This window comes from Crocodylus siamensis, chromosome 7 (assembly GCF_052110815.1).
Source record: "Crocodylus siamensis isolate JL-2025a chromosome 7, ASM5211081v1, whole genome shotgun sequence".
NCBI lineage: Eukaryota > Metazoa > Chordata > Crocodylia > Crocodylidae > Crocodylus > Crocodylus siamensis.
The window spans coordinates 6815683-6831018 of NC_143401.1; the positions used below are offsets into that span (position 1 = coordinate 6815683).

General features: G+C 49.2%; 1 protein-coding gene across 1 annotated transcript in view; it reads right to left on the reverse strand.

Annotated features, from left to right (window-relative positions):
- The window catches only part of CSMD2 (CUB and Sushi multiple domains 2), a 645501-nt gene that overhangs the window by 33993 nt on the left and 596172 nt on the right, over nt 1-15336 (reverse strand). Inside the window, exons 54-57 of the mRNA XM_090057063.1 lie at nt 14192-14365; nt 12599-12787; nt 8584-8757; nt 4764-4946 (exon numbers count right to left, since the gene is read on the reverse strand). Coding sequence (XP_089913189.1) covers nt 4764-4946; nt 8584-8757; nt 12599-12787; nt 14192-14365 — 720 coding nt within the window. The remainder of the gene's footprint in view (nt 1-4763; nt 4947-8583; nt 8758-12598; nt 12788-14191; nt 14366-15336) is intronic.

A 15336-nucleotide genomic window follows, 5' to 3' on the forward strand; every position in this document is an offset into this window, starting at 1 on the left:
CTGGGGATGGTCTTTGCCATGCTGTTTAAATTAAACAGCAGCCTACAGGCCGCCAAATGTGTAGGGAGGAGGAAAAGAAGGAGGAGTGGGAGGGGGAAATCCCCATCACCAAACATATCCTCAGGATGGGGGCCACTTTATACTCCCGTTGCACCGTTTCAAACAAGACGCCTCTCTGCTTAGTAAACAGGGAAACAGCAGCCAAGGCCCCCGCTCCTCCTGGATGCAGTTGCTGCTGAACTCATCTGGTGCAATAATAAACATTATAGATGCAAATGGTCCATTCAGCTTTTCCACGCGACGCGGGGAGGGGAGGAGGAATATAAAAAGCTGGGCTGCATCTAGCGATGCAATTGTGCCTTCCATTGTGAAGGGAAATGAAAAGCCTCCCCCACTCTCGCTCCTGCGTCTGCTCAGACAGGAAGATGACGGGGGAGGGCAAAGAAAAAAAAAAAAGCAGGCTTTTAGGATTTCATTTACATTTTAAAACTTGCTGGAAATTAAAGCTAAATGAGGCTTGAAATCTGTGATCTCAGGAAGCCGGAGAAGCTGGGCGTAGTGGATCCAATGCGGCTGGAGCTCCACGAAACACGCTAAGTGCTGAGGAGTTCCAGCACCTGCTGATACTTTTGCTTGGACGATTGCACCCTGTTTTGTCCCTTTGGGGACCAATTTTGTGCCCCCCCTCCTCAATCATTCTTCACTTCTTTTTCTCCTGAATTTCCAAGTAGCTGGAAAGCCCTGAAGAGTCTTAAGCAAGTCAGTCCCGAGGCTGCTGTGACCCTTGGGGCACCTTAGATGCTGTAACAAAGCAGGGAAATAAAAGGCTCCTTTTCACCAGGGAGATCTGGAGCCAGGTCTGCCACACCTCTCTTTCAGAAAGTTGCACTGCAGCAAAGCCTGTGCCGCGGGTGCCTTGATTTCAAAGCAAAGCGCGCACTAGAACTGCTTCACCCTGCATGAAATGGGGAAGCGACGCCTTCCTTTTCCCCTCCCGTCTCTTTGGACTGTCAGCTGCATGGGGCTCTCACTACACGCGTGTGTGTAATGCCTGGCCCAGCAATCTCAGCTGGGACCTCGAGGTGATCCTGGAGTATTAAGCAACCACCTGAGTGATCCTGGAGTATATGCACGCTCTGGCAGTGGCAGTGCAAAGCTCCTCTGCAGCACAGCTCTGGCAGAGCACTAGCAAAGCCTTGCTGTGCACAAGGGGCAGAGTGGTTTGAGCCGTGCCCCCATCACTCAGCTGCATTAACAAGGAGGCCAACTAATGCACAAGGGCTTTCTGCACAGCAGACCCAGGTCTAATCAAGACTGTCCTGGGACTCCTCCATGCTTATTTTTGCATAGCAGCTAATTTGAAGATAACAATTTTCCCTCACTCCCCAGGCAGGACAGAACTGATGACCCTTAAGCCGCGTCAGGCTTGATTATGCTTTCTGTGCTTGGCTAGCAGGCAAGTGCCACGAGTCGGGGGAGAGAGGCACTGAATGGCTGTGTTGCTGTGCTGGAGCTTTCTCTGCTCTGACACTGAATGGGGCTCCCAGGGAGACTTCCATTCACTCAAATTGAGTAATGCAGAAATATTGAAGGGGAGATGCAATTTAGTAGGTTTTTAAACATGATTAGTCCTGATTTGGGGCTATGGAACATACTAATCACTCTGATTCATACCACGCCTCTGAGACCTTTAATGACTACTATTTTTGGTGGGTTTTTTTTTAAACAAGGAAAGAAATATGGAACTTGGGGGTTGGAGCAGGCAGCCGCCTGTAAAGCCCTGTCTGGTTGAACTGAGGCCTGGATGTGGATAAGTGGAAAAGTGGGCAGACATGTGGATAAGGCTTGGGTAGGAAGCAGGGAAAGGGAGCGCATCTATACAAGATGATTTACTGCGGAGCTGACTAATTAGTTCCATAATAAAGCGTCACTGTCTACATGTGAGATGCTATTAGGCTGAAGTAAACTAATTAACTCTGCTATAGGATAGTGCTGCCTGACACAAGTACTATCCTACAGTGGAGTTATTTAATGCACCACAGCCTATGTGTAGATGCATGAATGCTGCGTGCCCCTGGAGGCTGGGGGGTGCACAGTGAGTTCCCGCAGGCAGCGGCAGCAGGGGGTGGGGGGTGTCGGCAGTGAGCTCCTGCAGATGGCTGCAGAAGTGTTGGCGGTGGTGGTATGGTGGGGAGGTGGCAAATGCTGACCAGTGGTCGGTGACCACCTGCAGACGCCACCAGCAGCCGCCAGCGGCGATCGGGGACTGCCGGCAGCATCAGGAGTGCTTTTTGCAGGGGATGCACTGCCAAGCTCAGGGGGTGCATGTGCCTGCATGCACCCCCTATGCATCACCAATGTGTAGATGGCTATGGGGCTAGCTTGGGCATGATGGTGCTATGGTGTGGGAGCTGCCTGCTAGCTAGTCCCACACTGTAGCACTCTTATTTCCCAGCCAGCCCCCACACAGTATGGTGAGCCAGGCAGAAGCAGCTCCGGGCGGGCAGGCTGACCTCCTGGGCCCTCTGCCAGCTGGGACTGCGTTACCCCGGTTCAATGTGCTGCAGTGCCAGGCGCACGTATAAACACTGCGCCTGGGAGCAAGAAACTGTGGCACAAATTGCACTGAACTTTAGTGCTTTGCATTAACAGCACATGTAGACACACTCAGGGTTGGTGGTTCAAGTCCTGGGTTCAAATCCTGACTCAGGTCTTAAGTGACAGTGAGCCAATGGCCTCAGTCTCAGTGACCCTGCGTCTCACTCCCAAAGTCAGATCTGCAATAGCACGGGGGTGGGACGTGGGTGGAAACGCGGGTCAGGATTGATGAGCCCTGGCAGAGCTGCATGTGGGAAGCCAAGCCTGTGACAGTCTAGGGTTTGATTAGCTGGGCTTGCTGCAGTTCTGGACTGTGATTCACTGGCACTAGGAATCTGGGGCTAGAAGAGATGACTATTTTTGGTGTCAGGATTAAGAAGATCTGGAAAAGAGAAAGCGTGTGCATCGATTGCATAACACCTGCCCAAGCTCTACCAGTGCTATTAGCTCAGCCCCATCATCTGTCCTGAATTCACTCACTACAGCTAAACAATGCTATAAATACCTCTGCCAGAAAGTTGAATCCAACACTCAGAGAGTACAGGCCTAAGAATACCTTGTCAAGCACGCATCTTGCCATGAATACAAATGACAGAGACACAGCACACTACTCATTGTAATTTGCTTTCCTATGCCGGCTGGCGAGCACCTAATATTACGCAGCTATGTTATAGGCATAATGTTACTAGTATTCATAAAGCTGTGTTTAAAAAAAAACTCTGCTGCTTGAATCAATTTTCCAGTAACTTTTTTATCTAATGGGTTATTTATCCTGGGATTCACACACACAGCCCCACCCCAATCCTCTCCACCAAAGATGAAAAAAAAGCCCATATAAACCCAGAAAAGAAAAAACAAAACAAAACCTTGAGACCCCCAGCGTATTAATAAATGAAATGCAATGCTTTTCCAATCAAGGGCTGCATAAATTCGAAATAAATTTCCAGGTCATTTGCAAACTCTCACTGTTTCTGAGCTTGCAAATCAGCTGAAGAGAGACATTCACTCAGGCCTCCTCATTTTGTCCCTGGGTTTTTTATTTTCCAACTGATTTTTAAATACTCCTGTAATAGTGACCATTGACAGAGCAGCTCAGAGGTAGATGGCTTGGGGTTTATTAGGTTGGATTTGGGGGGAGTGGTCCCCATGTCTTCAAACAACAAGTGTCTCTGTGTGTGTGTTAATTGTTTTATTAGGGTTTTTTTTTTAAATTTGTATCATGCTGCTTAATGTAAGTCACTCTTGAGATGACTAGCTCTGGGTGTAACAAAAGTCCCAGGCAATGGATATGGGTCTCTGTGTTGAACTATCTCCCCTAAATGATTAATCAGTCCATGACACTGGATTTGGAGAAGCAAACGTCAGAAGGGATCATTACAACAGGCTGATCTGACCTTGGCAGGACACAGCCTGGAAAAATTTCATCCAGAGATTCCTATTTAAAGCTCAGTAATTTGTGAGGTATGAATGCTGCAGATGAACAACCCTGAGGATCAGTGCCCTCAGACCAGAGAACTCTCTCTAGCTCAGGGGTGGGCAAAATGTGGCCTGAGGGCCGGACGAGGCTCACCAGGCCACTATCCGGCCCGCGGGGCCCCTAAAAAATTTCGAAAATTAATATTTAGCTGCCCCTGGCTGCCTGTCATGCAGCCCTCGATGGCTTGTTAAAACTCAGTAAGTGGCCCTCTGCCCAAAATAATCGCCTGCCCCTGCAGCTCATGCCTGAGCCCAGATGTTCAGATGAATCTGAGCATCGTGGGTCTCCCATGATGCCCTCCGAGGGCACGCAGCCTGCAGATCTGCCGCCGGGTATGGAAGAGGGTCGCTTCTCTTCTGCAACCTTCTCCCTCTTTTCCACTGGGAAGCTGTCCTTTGGGATGCATCCTCCAAGCCCTCTCAAGGCGTGCAATTATGAACCGCTGCTCTCCTCCCATCCCCACCATTTGCAGGGGAAAACCTGGATCCGGCTTATGAAACAGGTGCTTTTTGCAGCGTCACGCTGGCCTCACTCAGTAGACTGAGGAGGAGGTCAGCTCTGCCCCCACCTGCACGGCTAGGGGAACAGATGGTGTTTGTAAGACCCCTGCCCTTTCTGCACGGCAAGGCTGGGCACAGCATTGCTCTGATTACACTTGATGGGCGCCTGGAAAGGAGACGAGCGATACCTTCACATTCTGGCTGGGTGCCACTCCAGGAGCCGTTGGCTTGACAGATCCTCTCCGAGGAGCCCCGGAGCAAATAGCCCGGCTCACAGCTGAATCGAACCATGCTATCCACGCCAAATTCATCCCCCAGTCCGATGCCATGGGATGGGATCCCTGGGTCACCACACACTCCCTGGCTGCCTCCTAATGAAAAGAGAAGAAAAAACGCCATCAGCCACCAAGTTGTGGGTAGAAGTACAGGCCTTGGTCCTGGCCACTCTGCCCTCATCCTCTGACAGAGAGAAGTCCTAAATACTGTAGAAGCAACTGCCATGGAGTTACCAGTCCATGAGTACTTCATCGCCTTAACCCATTTATCTGCTGCAAGTAGAGCATCAGGTCTCCAGGCAACAATGGACCATCCAGTACCCCGATGCACCTAGCAGCACCCATGGACTTGATTTGGGATGAGGGAAAGCCACCTACTAACTCATCTACCTCCACTCCCTGCCAACTTTGGGCTAGATGTTTACTAGTGTTTTGCCCAGTCTATTATCTTTTGATACTCCTACGTGATGGCCCACATTAGCTTATAGCCTGTTGGTTTCTCCCTTAAATCCAGTTTTAATATTCCCCTCTCAGTTTTATTTTTCTGCTCATAGGGATTCCCTCAAGTACCATGCAGCAGAACAACAGACTTGCAGTGAGCATCAAGATCCCCACCTCTGCCCTCCCTGCTCCCCAAACGGTGCCAGGGCTCTCAACCTGGAACTAGTCTCACGCATGTCAGCTAAGCTACCTTGCAGCCCTGACAATGCCTATGTAGTTGCAGGTCTCTCTCTACGTAAAGGCTGTTGCATTGTACCCACCACTACAGTATGTAGGGAGAAAATTCCCCCATCCTTGAGATCTGTACCATGCACCTCCTAATCGAACACAGTGATTCTCAGCCAGGATGCCACGGCACCCCGGGGTGCCATGAGCTCCTTTGAAAGGTCCTACGAGGTGCGAGGAGATAAGGGAGGTGTGAGTAGATAAGTGCATGTTCAGGCTCTTCCCTCCACAAGAATATACGTTGTAATAAAAAAAAATTAGTTATTGAATCAGATGCTGCTCAATTGTCAACAATTCTGGACTCAATTCCTTGAGTCTAAAAAGAGGCTGAGCACCTTGGAGCTAGCACATTTGCTGGTCTTCTGCATGGACTATGTGTATATGTGTGCACGCAGAAGTGCGAGTGTATGCACATGCCTGCAGAAATGTCGCCCCGGGTACTTTGTGCCTTTGGGAGCCCATTGCTTTTTAAGCATGTGCAAAATCTGGTCCTGTTACTCCAGAACATCGAGATGGAGTCCTAGCCAGATGCAGACACTCTGCAGCAGCTGTTCAGGCAGCAAGGGGTTTTTTCGGCGGCATCGGTCACATGTGTGGCTCCTCTCCATGCCGAAATGCGAGGTTCAGAGCCACCTCCACAAACCCTATCGTTCTTGCTGAGCAAGGAGCTGCTGGCTTTGCAGCACGGGACCGCGAGGGATCCAGCTGAGAAACATCCGCTGGTACAAGTTGTGAACCCTCGTCACTGTTGGCTGAGAGTCTGGGGGGACCCGAGGAGGGAGACAGCTGAAAAGGATGCCTCCCAGGGGCTCTTTGAGAGCATGCTGGAGTGCTGCCTGCTCCATCCTGCTCAAGCTGAGCCTGCCTGTTCTTGGCTTTCTTTGCTAATGATCTCTGAAAACGCGTCAGCCCCAAGCCAAGGAAGAGCATTTCAGCTCCTGCAGTTATCACTGAAGCCCCTGGCTCCTGAGCCGCCTGCCTTTCCCTGCAGTTACAGGCTGCACAGTATTATGCCTGATACAGAAAATAATGAAGACATTTGCCTTCTAGGGAAAGGCTTATTTTGAAAGGAGGGCAGGGGGAGAATCTGGGCTCCCTGGTTGCCTTCAGCGGTGACTTACTTCAAAGTGGTTAGTTCTGATTTACGAAAGCTGCAGTCACAATTAACAGCCTCCCTGCGTGTGGTGGAAAAGCTGTTTCGGAAGCATTTGGGATTGAATTCTGGCACCACCCCCAGCTGCAAAGAGGCTACGATAGCACTGAAGGGGAATCTCTCCAGCAGACACTGGCGCTCTATGGCATCCTCTAATTTCGGTCCAAGCTCCAGGGTGTGCCAGGCAGAGCAAAGCATCATACCGCGCAGGAGAATCACACCATTATTTGTCTCAGTTTGCCTTTCTGATCATGAGAGCACAGGCACAAGGAAAGGGCCCAATGTTTGCACCTCGTGTTCTCGACCCACCCTACAAGGAGACTGGCAGTAATAATGGTAAGTGCATGCCTTGGTGGTTGGGCGATGCTTGACTCACGTCATGCTGCCCCGACTGGCTCCGAGTCTGAGCACAGAGAAAAGGACTCTCAGAAGTGATGCGCTAACTTTGTTCCCTCTGAAACTGGTAGCAGGCTCCCACCTCTTTGTCTTCAATGGACAGGCTCAGTTCAGTGATAAGCATGTCTGAAAACCCATGCAAAGTTTCAAGGAAAAAAGAAGGTGGGGGGAAAACATGACCCCGAGAAGAAACCTTTCCAAGTGGCCATGAAAAATGGTTTGGTCGGCATGTCTTCCACAGCTAATGAGGTCTCCTCTATGTACTTTCTCCCCTTTAAGATGCAGTCTACATTTGGTCAAGCTGATTTGCTACCTCTAAAAGAGGCAGAATTAAACAGTAAGCCTTCACCTCTCTCTCGATTCCCGTTCCACTTGCATCTGGCTTTCAAGGGTGCCCAGAAGGGAACAGGCTTGTTACTGAGCTCTTCAAGTTTCTCAGCACCTTCAGCTCCACCAGTGGATCCGTTGCTTCCAAAAGTTAGGAGACTTTGATACGGATCTGGAACAAGACTGGCAAGGAAGATTCCCACCTCTGTTCCCCTACCCCTGTGCACCTCCTTGGGCGTCGTGCTTGCTTATTAGGACATTGCACAGTCTGGATTGAAAAAACCGTGGTCCAGATTTGCTGAAAAGGTTGGTTCCCCTGTAGACTAAGCAAAATACCATCCAATTTCGGGAAAAAAAAACAAAACCAACCCATCTGCCCAGGAATACCATGCTGGAACCTGCTGGCTACCGAGGGTCTCTGTAAATCCATCTCCCATTTTGGGGACCAGAAGAAGAGCTGAGCTGTTACGGGACAGCTGGCGTCTATTATGGACACTGAGCCTTGGCAGATCCATTTTGTAGGCTCGCATCTGCCCAGGCCAGACGCAGGACAACCCTGTATAAGCACAATGTCAAAAGTGATGAACAACACAGCAGAGTTGCATCCTGCGTTAATGAGAGAGCCTCTGCATGGTGCCACCTGGCAGGTGGCAGCCCCTCCAAGGGAGCTGTGCCAGGAAGACTTATTTGAATTCATGAGAAAGCCAGCGAGAACCTGGAGTTATAAGGCAAGGAGCTATTTGTGAGTACGTCTCCTCCCCCCAGCTACAGCCTCCTGCATGGAAGCACAGTAGGAGCCATTAAACAGTAAATAGTACTCTGCAGTGTTGATTCTCCCTGGGTATTTCTTACACTTAGAACATCCTTTGTACTGATTTATTCCGCCTGTGCTGCAGGGGAAAGTTTACTCTTTAATGGCACTCTCCATCCAAGGTGCAGGAGCCTGGAGAGATGGGCTCGGAGTTCGGCACGATCCAGAACTGTCCTATTTGAAAGGCCTCTTGGCTTCTCTCAGCCAGCTCAGCTAAAAAAAACCTGGAATGAAAGCGTTTCTGAGCAATCCCTTATGGATGTGCAAGGGAGCAGAGGGTCATCGAGCCTGACCCGTCCCATATCTTCCCACCCTCTCACCTGAGCAGTGAGGAAGGGAGCCGCTCCAGCGTCCATCCAGCTGGCACATACGGGTCGAGTTGCCGGTCAGAATCCGCTTCCCAAGGCAGCTGTAACGGACCACGGAGCCGACCGTGTACTTATCCCCCGAGATCTGGGCATGGGGTGGGGACCCGGGGTGGCCACAGGAGACCACTGAAATAAAGAGACAGGCATTATGGCTTTGGTCATTATTGAACTGGCCGAGACAGGTGTTCAGAGGAAGATAGAGGGGGCTCGGGGTACAGAGGAAACACCACCTGCTTGCACCCCCAGAAGGGAACTTGCATGCACAGACTTATGAGCCAGGACCCTCAGCTGGTATAAATGGGTTTCACTCCACTGAATCAACAGATCTTCATCGCTTTATATCAACCGAGGCCTGGTCCCATGTGATCTGAGGATGGCTAGACCCTTACATGCTCAAAATAGCTCTTTCCTAGTGCTTGAATCCTGTACTCGAGAGCAACTGTCTCCCGCAAGCAGTACCACTGATTTCAGTGGGGCTAGCCATATAAAAATGGGCAGAGCGTCTGGGCCAGCGTCATGTAAGCAAATGCCCAGCACGCAGTAACAGTGAGACACTTCCCACGTTCCTTCCAAAATTCATCCCTTGCAAACAGTGAGTATTTACACGCACAAACACATGCGTGCACGCATGCACATCTCCTCTGGCAGCGCAGGATTCTGCCAGCACATGCCCGTATTAGATGCAATGTCACACCTGATGAAATTCATCTGGCAGCTTCTGAGTGCTGCTCACCCTAAGATTGCTAGTAGAAACACCTTTAACAATAATTAATTGGTTTATTTTAGCTTTGCAGTCAGAGTGGATGCAGCTCGGCTGTTGACAAACAAGCTGACAGCTCTAATGGCTATTAAATATGATCTGATCGGAATGATTCTCAATGCCAAGGCCATATGCCATTACAATTCCTGAAGGGAAATATCAGCTGCGGACCCATTCTTGCCTTCTACTAGGTCTTAAAAATACAAATAATGACATTAGGTGGAATACATGATGTATTCTTCAATAAAAAAGAAGAGCGCGCCAATGTTTGTGTATGTGGGCGTTGAAAGATACTGCCAGGGAGCCGTGACTACAACCAAGGACATTTTCAAAAGAAATGGCTTTGATAGCTGATGCTTAAACGCACAATGTAACTAACAATTTAATAACTGATATTCCAGCAGCTACTCTTCAGCTCAAAATCCGCGGTGATACCGCAGCGTTTCAAGGATTCAGTACAGGTTTTGCAGAACTTCCCTCTGATGTGCTCAACTTTGCTCTTGTGCACCTTATTTATCACATCAGCTCTCCCACCCCTTAGGGAACCACAGCTCTTTTTAATTCCTCTTCTCAAATACTCCCTGGCTAAAAATTCCCAAGCCAGAATGGCCTACATTTTAGAGAGGGACTAAATAACATGTGCGCCTACTTTGAGACTTCTTAAAAGGCAGCTGACTTTCAGCAAGTCCCAAGCGCTCTTCCTCTAAAAATCAGGCCCCATTAAGGCATCTCAAATTTGGCACCCAAAATTAAGGCATCAGTTAGTTATTTTGACAAAAATCAAGCTCATAAATCCAGTCAGCCACCTATGAAAACTGGCCTGATTTTTAGAAGATGGTGAAAATACTTAGACAAGCCTCTGAACTTAATGGAAGTTAATGGAAGCTGTTCAAGACGCAACCTTTTATTTGAAAATAGATCTCATCGTTTTAGCTGCTGAACACTGGCTGGAAGGATTCTGACTTGAGGCACCTAAAAGGGTTTTAAATGGCAGCTCATTTGTTCAAGAGGTGCTAAGGTATGCAGTTATCACTTGCCAATTTTCCCTGGCTTGTGCGGGGTGCTGTGAATGCGCGATGGTGACATGCTGGGAACAGAGGAAAAGAGAAAAAACGTGCCAACAACTAGTTGTTTGTGACTGGGTGTGGACAGGAAAATAAAGAAAGAAAAGAAAGGAGGATTGAGGCTTAGGAACAGCGAGGTGGATTCAACGTGGAGGAGCGAGGGAGGGGATTCAAACTATCCTGCTCAGCTTGACATCTTTGTCACGCGACGTTCAACTTCTGAACAGCAGAGGTACCGGTTGCCCTGAGAGGAGATCCTAATTATTGCACTTTTGGAGTGCTTGTACGTGACGCGGGGCTGAATCCTCATTCAATTCAATAGGTTTATGAATTTTAAACTTGAGGAGGAATGCAAACACAAAACCCAAGAAACGTGGCTTGTCTCTAATCAGTACATTTCCCTGCCGTGTTAGGCTCCCACCCAAAGGCCCGCATAGTAGCATCTCTTCCTTGAGATGTGCTGCTGTTTTCAAGGAAAATCTCTTGGGTATATGATAAGAGCTTAAACTGGAAGGTATTATCTAGCTGTGCAAGGAAGTGCATTTAAACAGGGGTTGTTTCTTGGGTTGCTTGAGCTGCTGGAATGACCAGGAAGCAGGGGGAGCAGTTCACGACACATTCTTCTATTTAATGCATAGATTTTCTATTTAACGCTTTGATTATCTGGGAGCTCCAAACTGGAGAGGATTAAGTATGTACAGCAGCTGATGATATTTTCTCAGAATCAAATCCAGCCTCTGTTGAAGTCAATGCAAAGACTCTGAGTTGAGTCTGGCGCCGAGCACGCTATTGCTTTGGGGCTAAAACACCAAACTGGGATACAGGACACCTGGCTTCTTGTTCTTGGCTGTGCCACTGGCCTGCTGAGTGACCATGGGCAAGTGGTCGCATCTTAGTGCCTCAGTTTCCCCATCTGTAAAACAGGGATAATGACACAGCCCTCGTTTGTAAAGCAGTATGAATGTGATATTGCTACTACTGGTATATGCCTGCATCCCAGCTGTCAGAAAAGCATGAATAATTTCTATCTATCAAGAGTTTCCTCCAGGGTCTCCAAGTGCTGCAGGGAGAAGAATGCTGTACGATGTGAAGTCTGCTGTTGCTATTATAAAATGTTTTCCTTAATTTGGGTTTTACTTTGTCGGGGTTACAAACATTAATCTTTGGAGTTACATAGACTTCACGGACCTACTGTACTTTTTAAGTGACAGTGGTGTGTGTGTGGGTGCTTATGCATGCCTGTGTGCATGTGCATACTATGCTGTGGGGTGCATGGTTGCAGAAGAGCCTTCCAGTATCTGAGCTCTCTGTATGTGTAGGGCAGAGCAACAGCACATCACAGAGCACATTACTAAGATTGGTGTTTTGATGAGCTGTAAGCAGCGCTGTTACCATCTCAGAACCGCGCAGCTGAGAGTTTCTGTCTGTTAAATCAAATTGTTCCCTTAATCCAAGCCTTTGCAGAGAACCTCAACTTGCTCCAGCATGCTCACGGTTACAAATGAACATAACAAACTGAAAGGCAGAGAGCATCAAGGATGCTTTAAGGAGGAGGGAAAAAAAAAAAAATCTAAGGCAAGAGTCAAGAAGCAAGTCCTCTGTAACGTACATTTTGAAACAGAATAAAGGCGATGAGGTTGTGTTTATTCTGGTTCTGCACTGACATTTCCTTTCTCTGAAGACATGTAAGTGAGTGGGTGTGTGGGAAGTTCAGATGTGTGCGAGCAGTACTAAATCTGCTGTGTCCTTCGGCTGGCTAATTACATGCTGCTTTTCTATAAATTCCCTCTGTGGTATCTGCCGGAGAAGTGATGCTTCTCTTTTCCACCTACGATATTGTTGCTGGAGCAGAATGGGGTCAGCAAAGCTCAAAAGGTGACTGCCTTTCATCAGTGGATGAAACGATCCCTATGTAATCTAATCTCTCGCCAGACCATATATTTTCCCCTCGGTAGGCATGATCCGAAGCTCAGTGAAGTGGATGGAAAGACTGCCATTGACTTCAAAGGGCTTTGGATCGAGTCTTATATATAAAGATACAGATATCATATTGCTCAGTTCACAAGCAACAGAAATCCTCGAAGAGGAAAAGCTGCAGCAATGCTCGAAGCAAAGGGGTATTGTATTGCTCTGAAAAACTTACAGAGACACTGAGGGAGGGGCCTGTCCCAAGTGCCATCCCCCTGACAGGTAAGTACATGTGTGCCCAATAAGTAATATCCATGGCTGCATTGATATGAGACAGTTGTTCCAAAGCTGAATCTGTGAGGCCCACTTGGCTGCACTTGACGGATGCTGTTTTCCAGGTGCCCGGGGTCAGTACAGTTTACAACTGCAAACAGATAACAGGAAAAAAAAAATACAAAACAAAGGGTGTAACAAGTAACAAAGGACTCTCCAGAACGAGGGGCAGAAAGGGGGACAGCTCTCAAGTCACGCGTCCCACATTTGGTTTCTGCTTTCCTCCCTTCGTTCTTTTTTTTTAAACAAGCAAGCAAAAGAGTTGGACATTTAAGGGGATAATCCTCCAGGCCCAGATCCTGCCATGTGGTGTGCACACCCACTGCAGGATCCGGACCTCCACCGCCTCAGTTAGCACCCGGGTGCAAAGAGCAGCCTGTCCCACGGGTGTAGCAGTATCGGGAGAGATACCGGGCTGACGGACTACAGAGGAAGGGAGGTGCAGGGACCGGGGCGGGGGCGGTCGGAGACGTGAATTTTAATGCTGGCAATCAAGGAGAAGCTCTTGAAGTGGGGAGGGGGGGTGAGGGATGTCAGAGATGCAAATGGGATGAATCTTCCCCTAGCCTGGGGAAAACTGGTGCAACCCCACGGACTTCAGTGGGACTGCCCTCATGGACACCAAGCTTTATAGCTTTTTCCACCCCTCTCTTGCTTGCAGTTCACAATTCAGTAGGTTAAAGGGTGGTGGAGACAAGGGAGCTCAAATCCCTTGGATGCCAATATCTGCTCTGGGGTCAGTGGGCACAGGTTCCCCCCGGCCAGCAGCAGCGGTGTGGGTGCCCACTTATACCAGATGCCAGTTTAAACCTCTCTCATATGTTCCCATTCAGCTGCTAAAAGCTGTGTGTTAACTTGCTCCACTTCAGCTAGATGTTGGGAACCTGGAGCAAGCAGAGATGGAACCAGGAAAAATGAAGTCTCCTTTTTTTGGATGACTGTGTGGCATTTATACTATTTCATCAGCAATGCCCTCCCTACCAGCATTGCTCCCCCTCTGTGCATCCCAGGTCTGCTCCTCTGCCACCTCAGTGATGCTGCAGAAGCTGCTAGCTTCACCAAGCAGGAAAAATGCAGCATGGTTGAAGCTGAAGGCATTTTTGGGGGCTGGATAGTCCACCAGCGTCAACTGGTGGAGTTTTTCTGACGCCAAGATCCTGACACAGGGTTGGCATCGATGCAGCTGCACTGATTTACATCAGTGGAGGAACCGAACCATTGTCCGGAGCTAGAGATCCAAGTACATTCACAATGAGAAGAAAGGGCTACGCAGAGGAGTGGCCTGTCCCCGAGGGTGGAGATTACCATTCCCCAAACGCAGGAAGGGTGGGGGGATTAGTCCCTCATCTCTTTAGCCCCACATCTCCGTGGACCCTGGAGATCTACCACTCCATTCCCCTCCTAGCACCAACCCTCTTGGAAGAAACTGGGGCATCCGAGCCCTCCAGGCCAGGACGCCTGAGGTGGAACAAGGGTCTCGGGGGAGACGACTTACTGCGGCAGGTGGGCAGGGAGTTGCTCCACTGGCCGTTGGCCAGACACTGCGACTGGGAAGACCCTTCCAAGTGGTATCCGGTGTTGCAGACAAACTTGGCCACGTCGTTCAGGTTGAACTGAGTCCCCTGCGTCAGGCCGTTGGCTGGGTTGCCGGGGTGGCCACAGGTGATGGCTACGATCAGAAAGTCCAGATGTGAGCTCTTTGGCTTCCAGGATGGAGAAGGTGCACGCTCGGGCTGGAAGGAGGTGCTCTCAAGGAAACAGGCCGCCAAAGAAAATAATATCATATTCCACGGCACCCGCTGCAAACACCGGGGTGGGCAGATCCCTGGTACTCCCCTGAGGAGCTGGGGCTGTACCGTTATTACTATTTTGGGAAAACCCTACAGAGTTCAGCATAAAACCTCTCTTGGCACCTTTGGAAATGCTTGCTGTTACTCTTATATTCGCTGGGTGCCCTTAGCTGCCCTGGGTGCTTCATGGACACCCAAACTCTCCATCCCTCTGGTGTTCAGTTAGAAGTAAAAGTACCAAAGCCCACAGAGTTATACTGTTATACTATAGATTTGAAACATAAAAGGAAAATCTGGCGCTTGATATGCAGCTCAGGAAGTATACACTAGGGGAATATAAACCCTCCTGGTCCAGGGTATAAATCAATATTTCTCTTATTGGGGAAGAAGGATTCCTTCACATCTCTCCCTGAAGTGAGTCTTGCTGGCCAAGGGGCATGATCCAGGCCAGCGAGATCGTGGGTTGGATGCAGGCTGGTAACTTCTACGTTCCTGTGACAGTACCATGATGGGGAGGTGGGGGTGCTGGGGAAACCGGAGCCTGACACAACTACCCAGGCCAGTGGGAAGAAAAAGGCTAAGATGTGTTAGACACTTGCCTGGATTGCTGCTTGTAGCCTCCCACCAGAGGCAAGGCTTGCAGAGGGATTTAAAACTCCTACAAGGGGCCCTTTGCTCTCGAACATGGTAGTCACTTCCCTTGACGGCACATTGAGGTTTTTCGAGCTATTTGGCCACTTAAAGAATGTGACTTCATGATGGTCCACGACAAAGCTACACTGATTGAAGTAAACAGGGGCTTGGCACGGTGGGATAGGGTAAGTTCATCATCAAAAGTGTTGCCACCTGC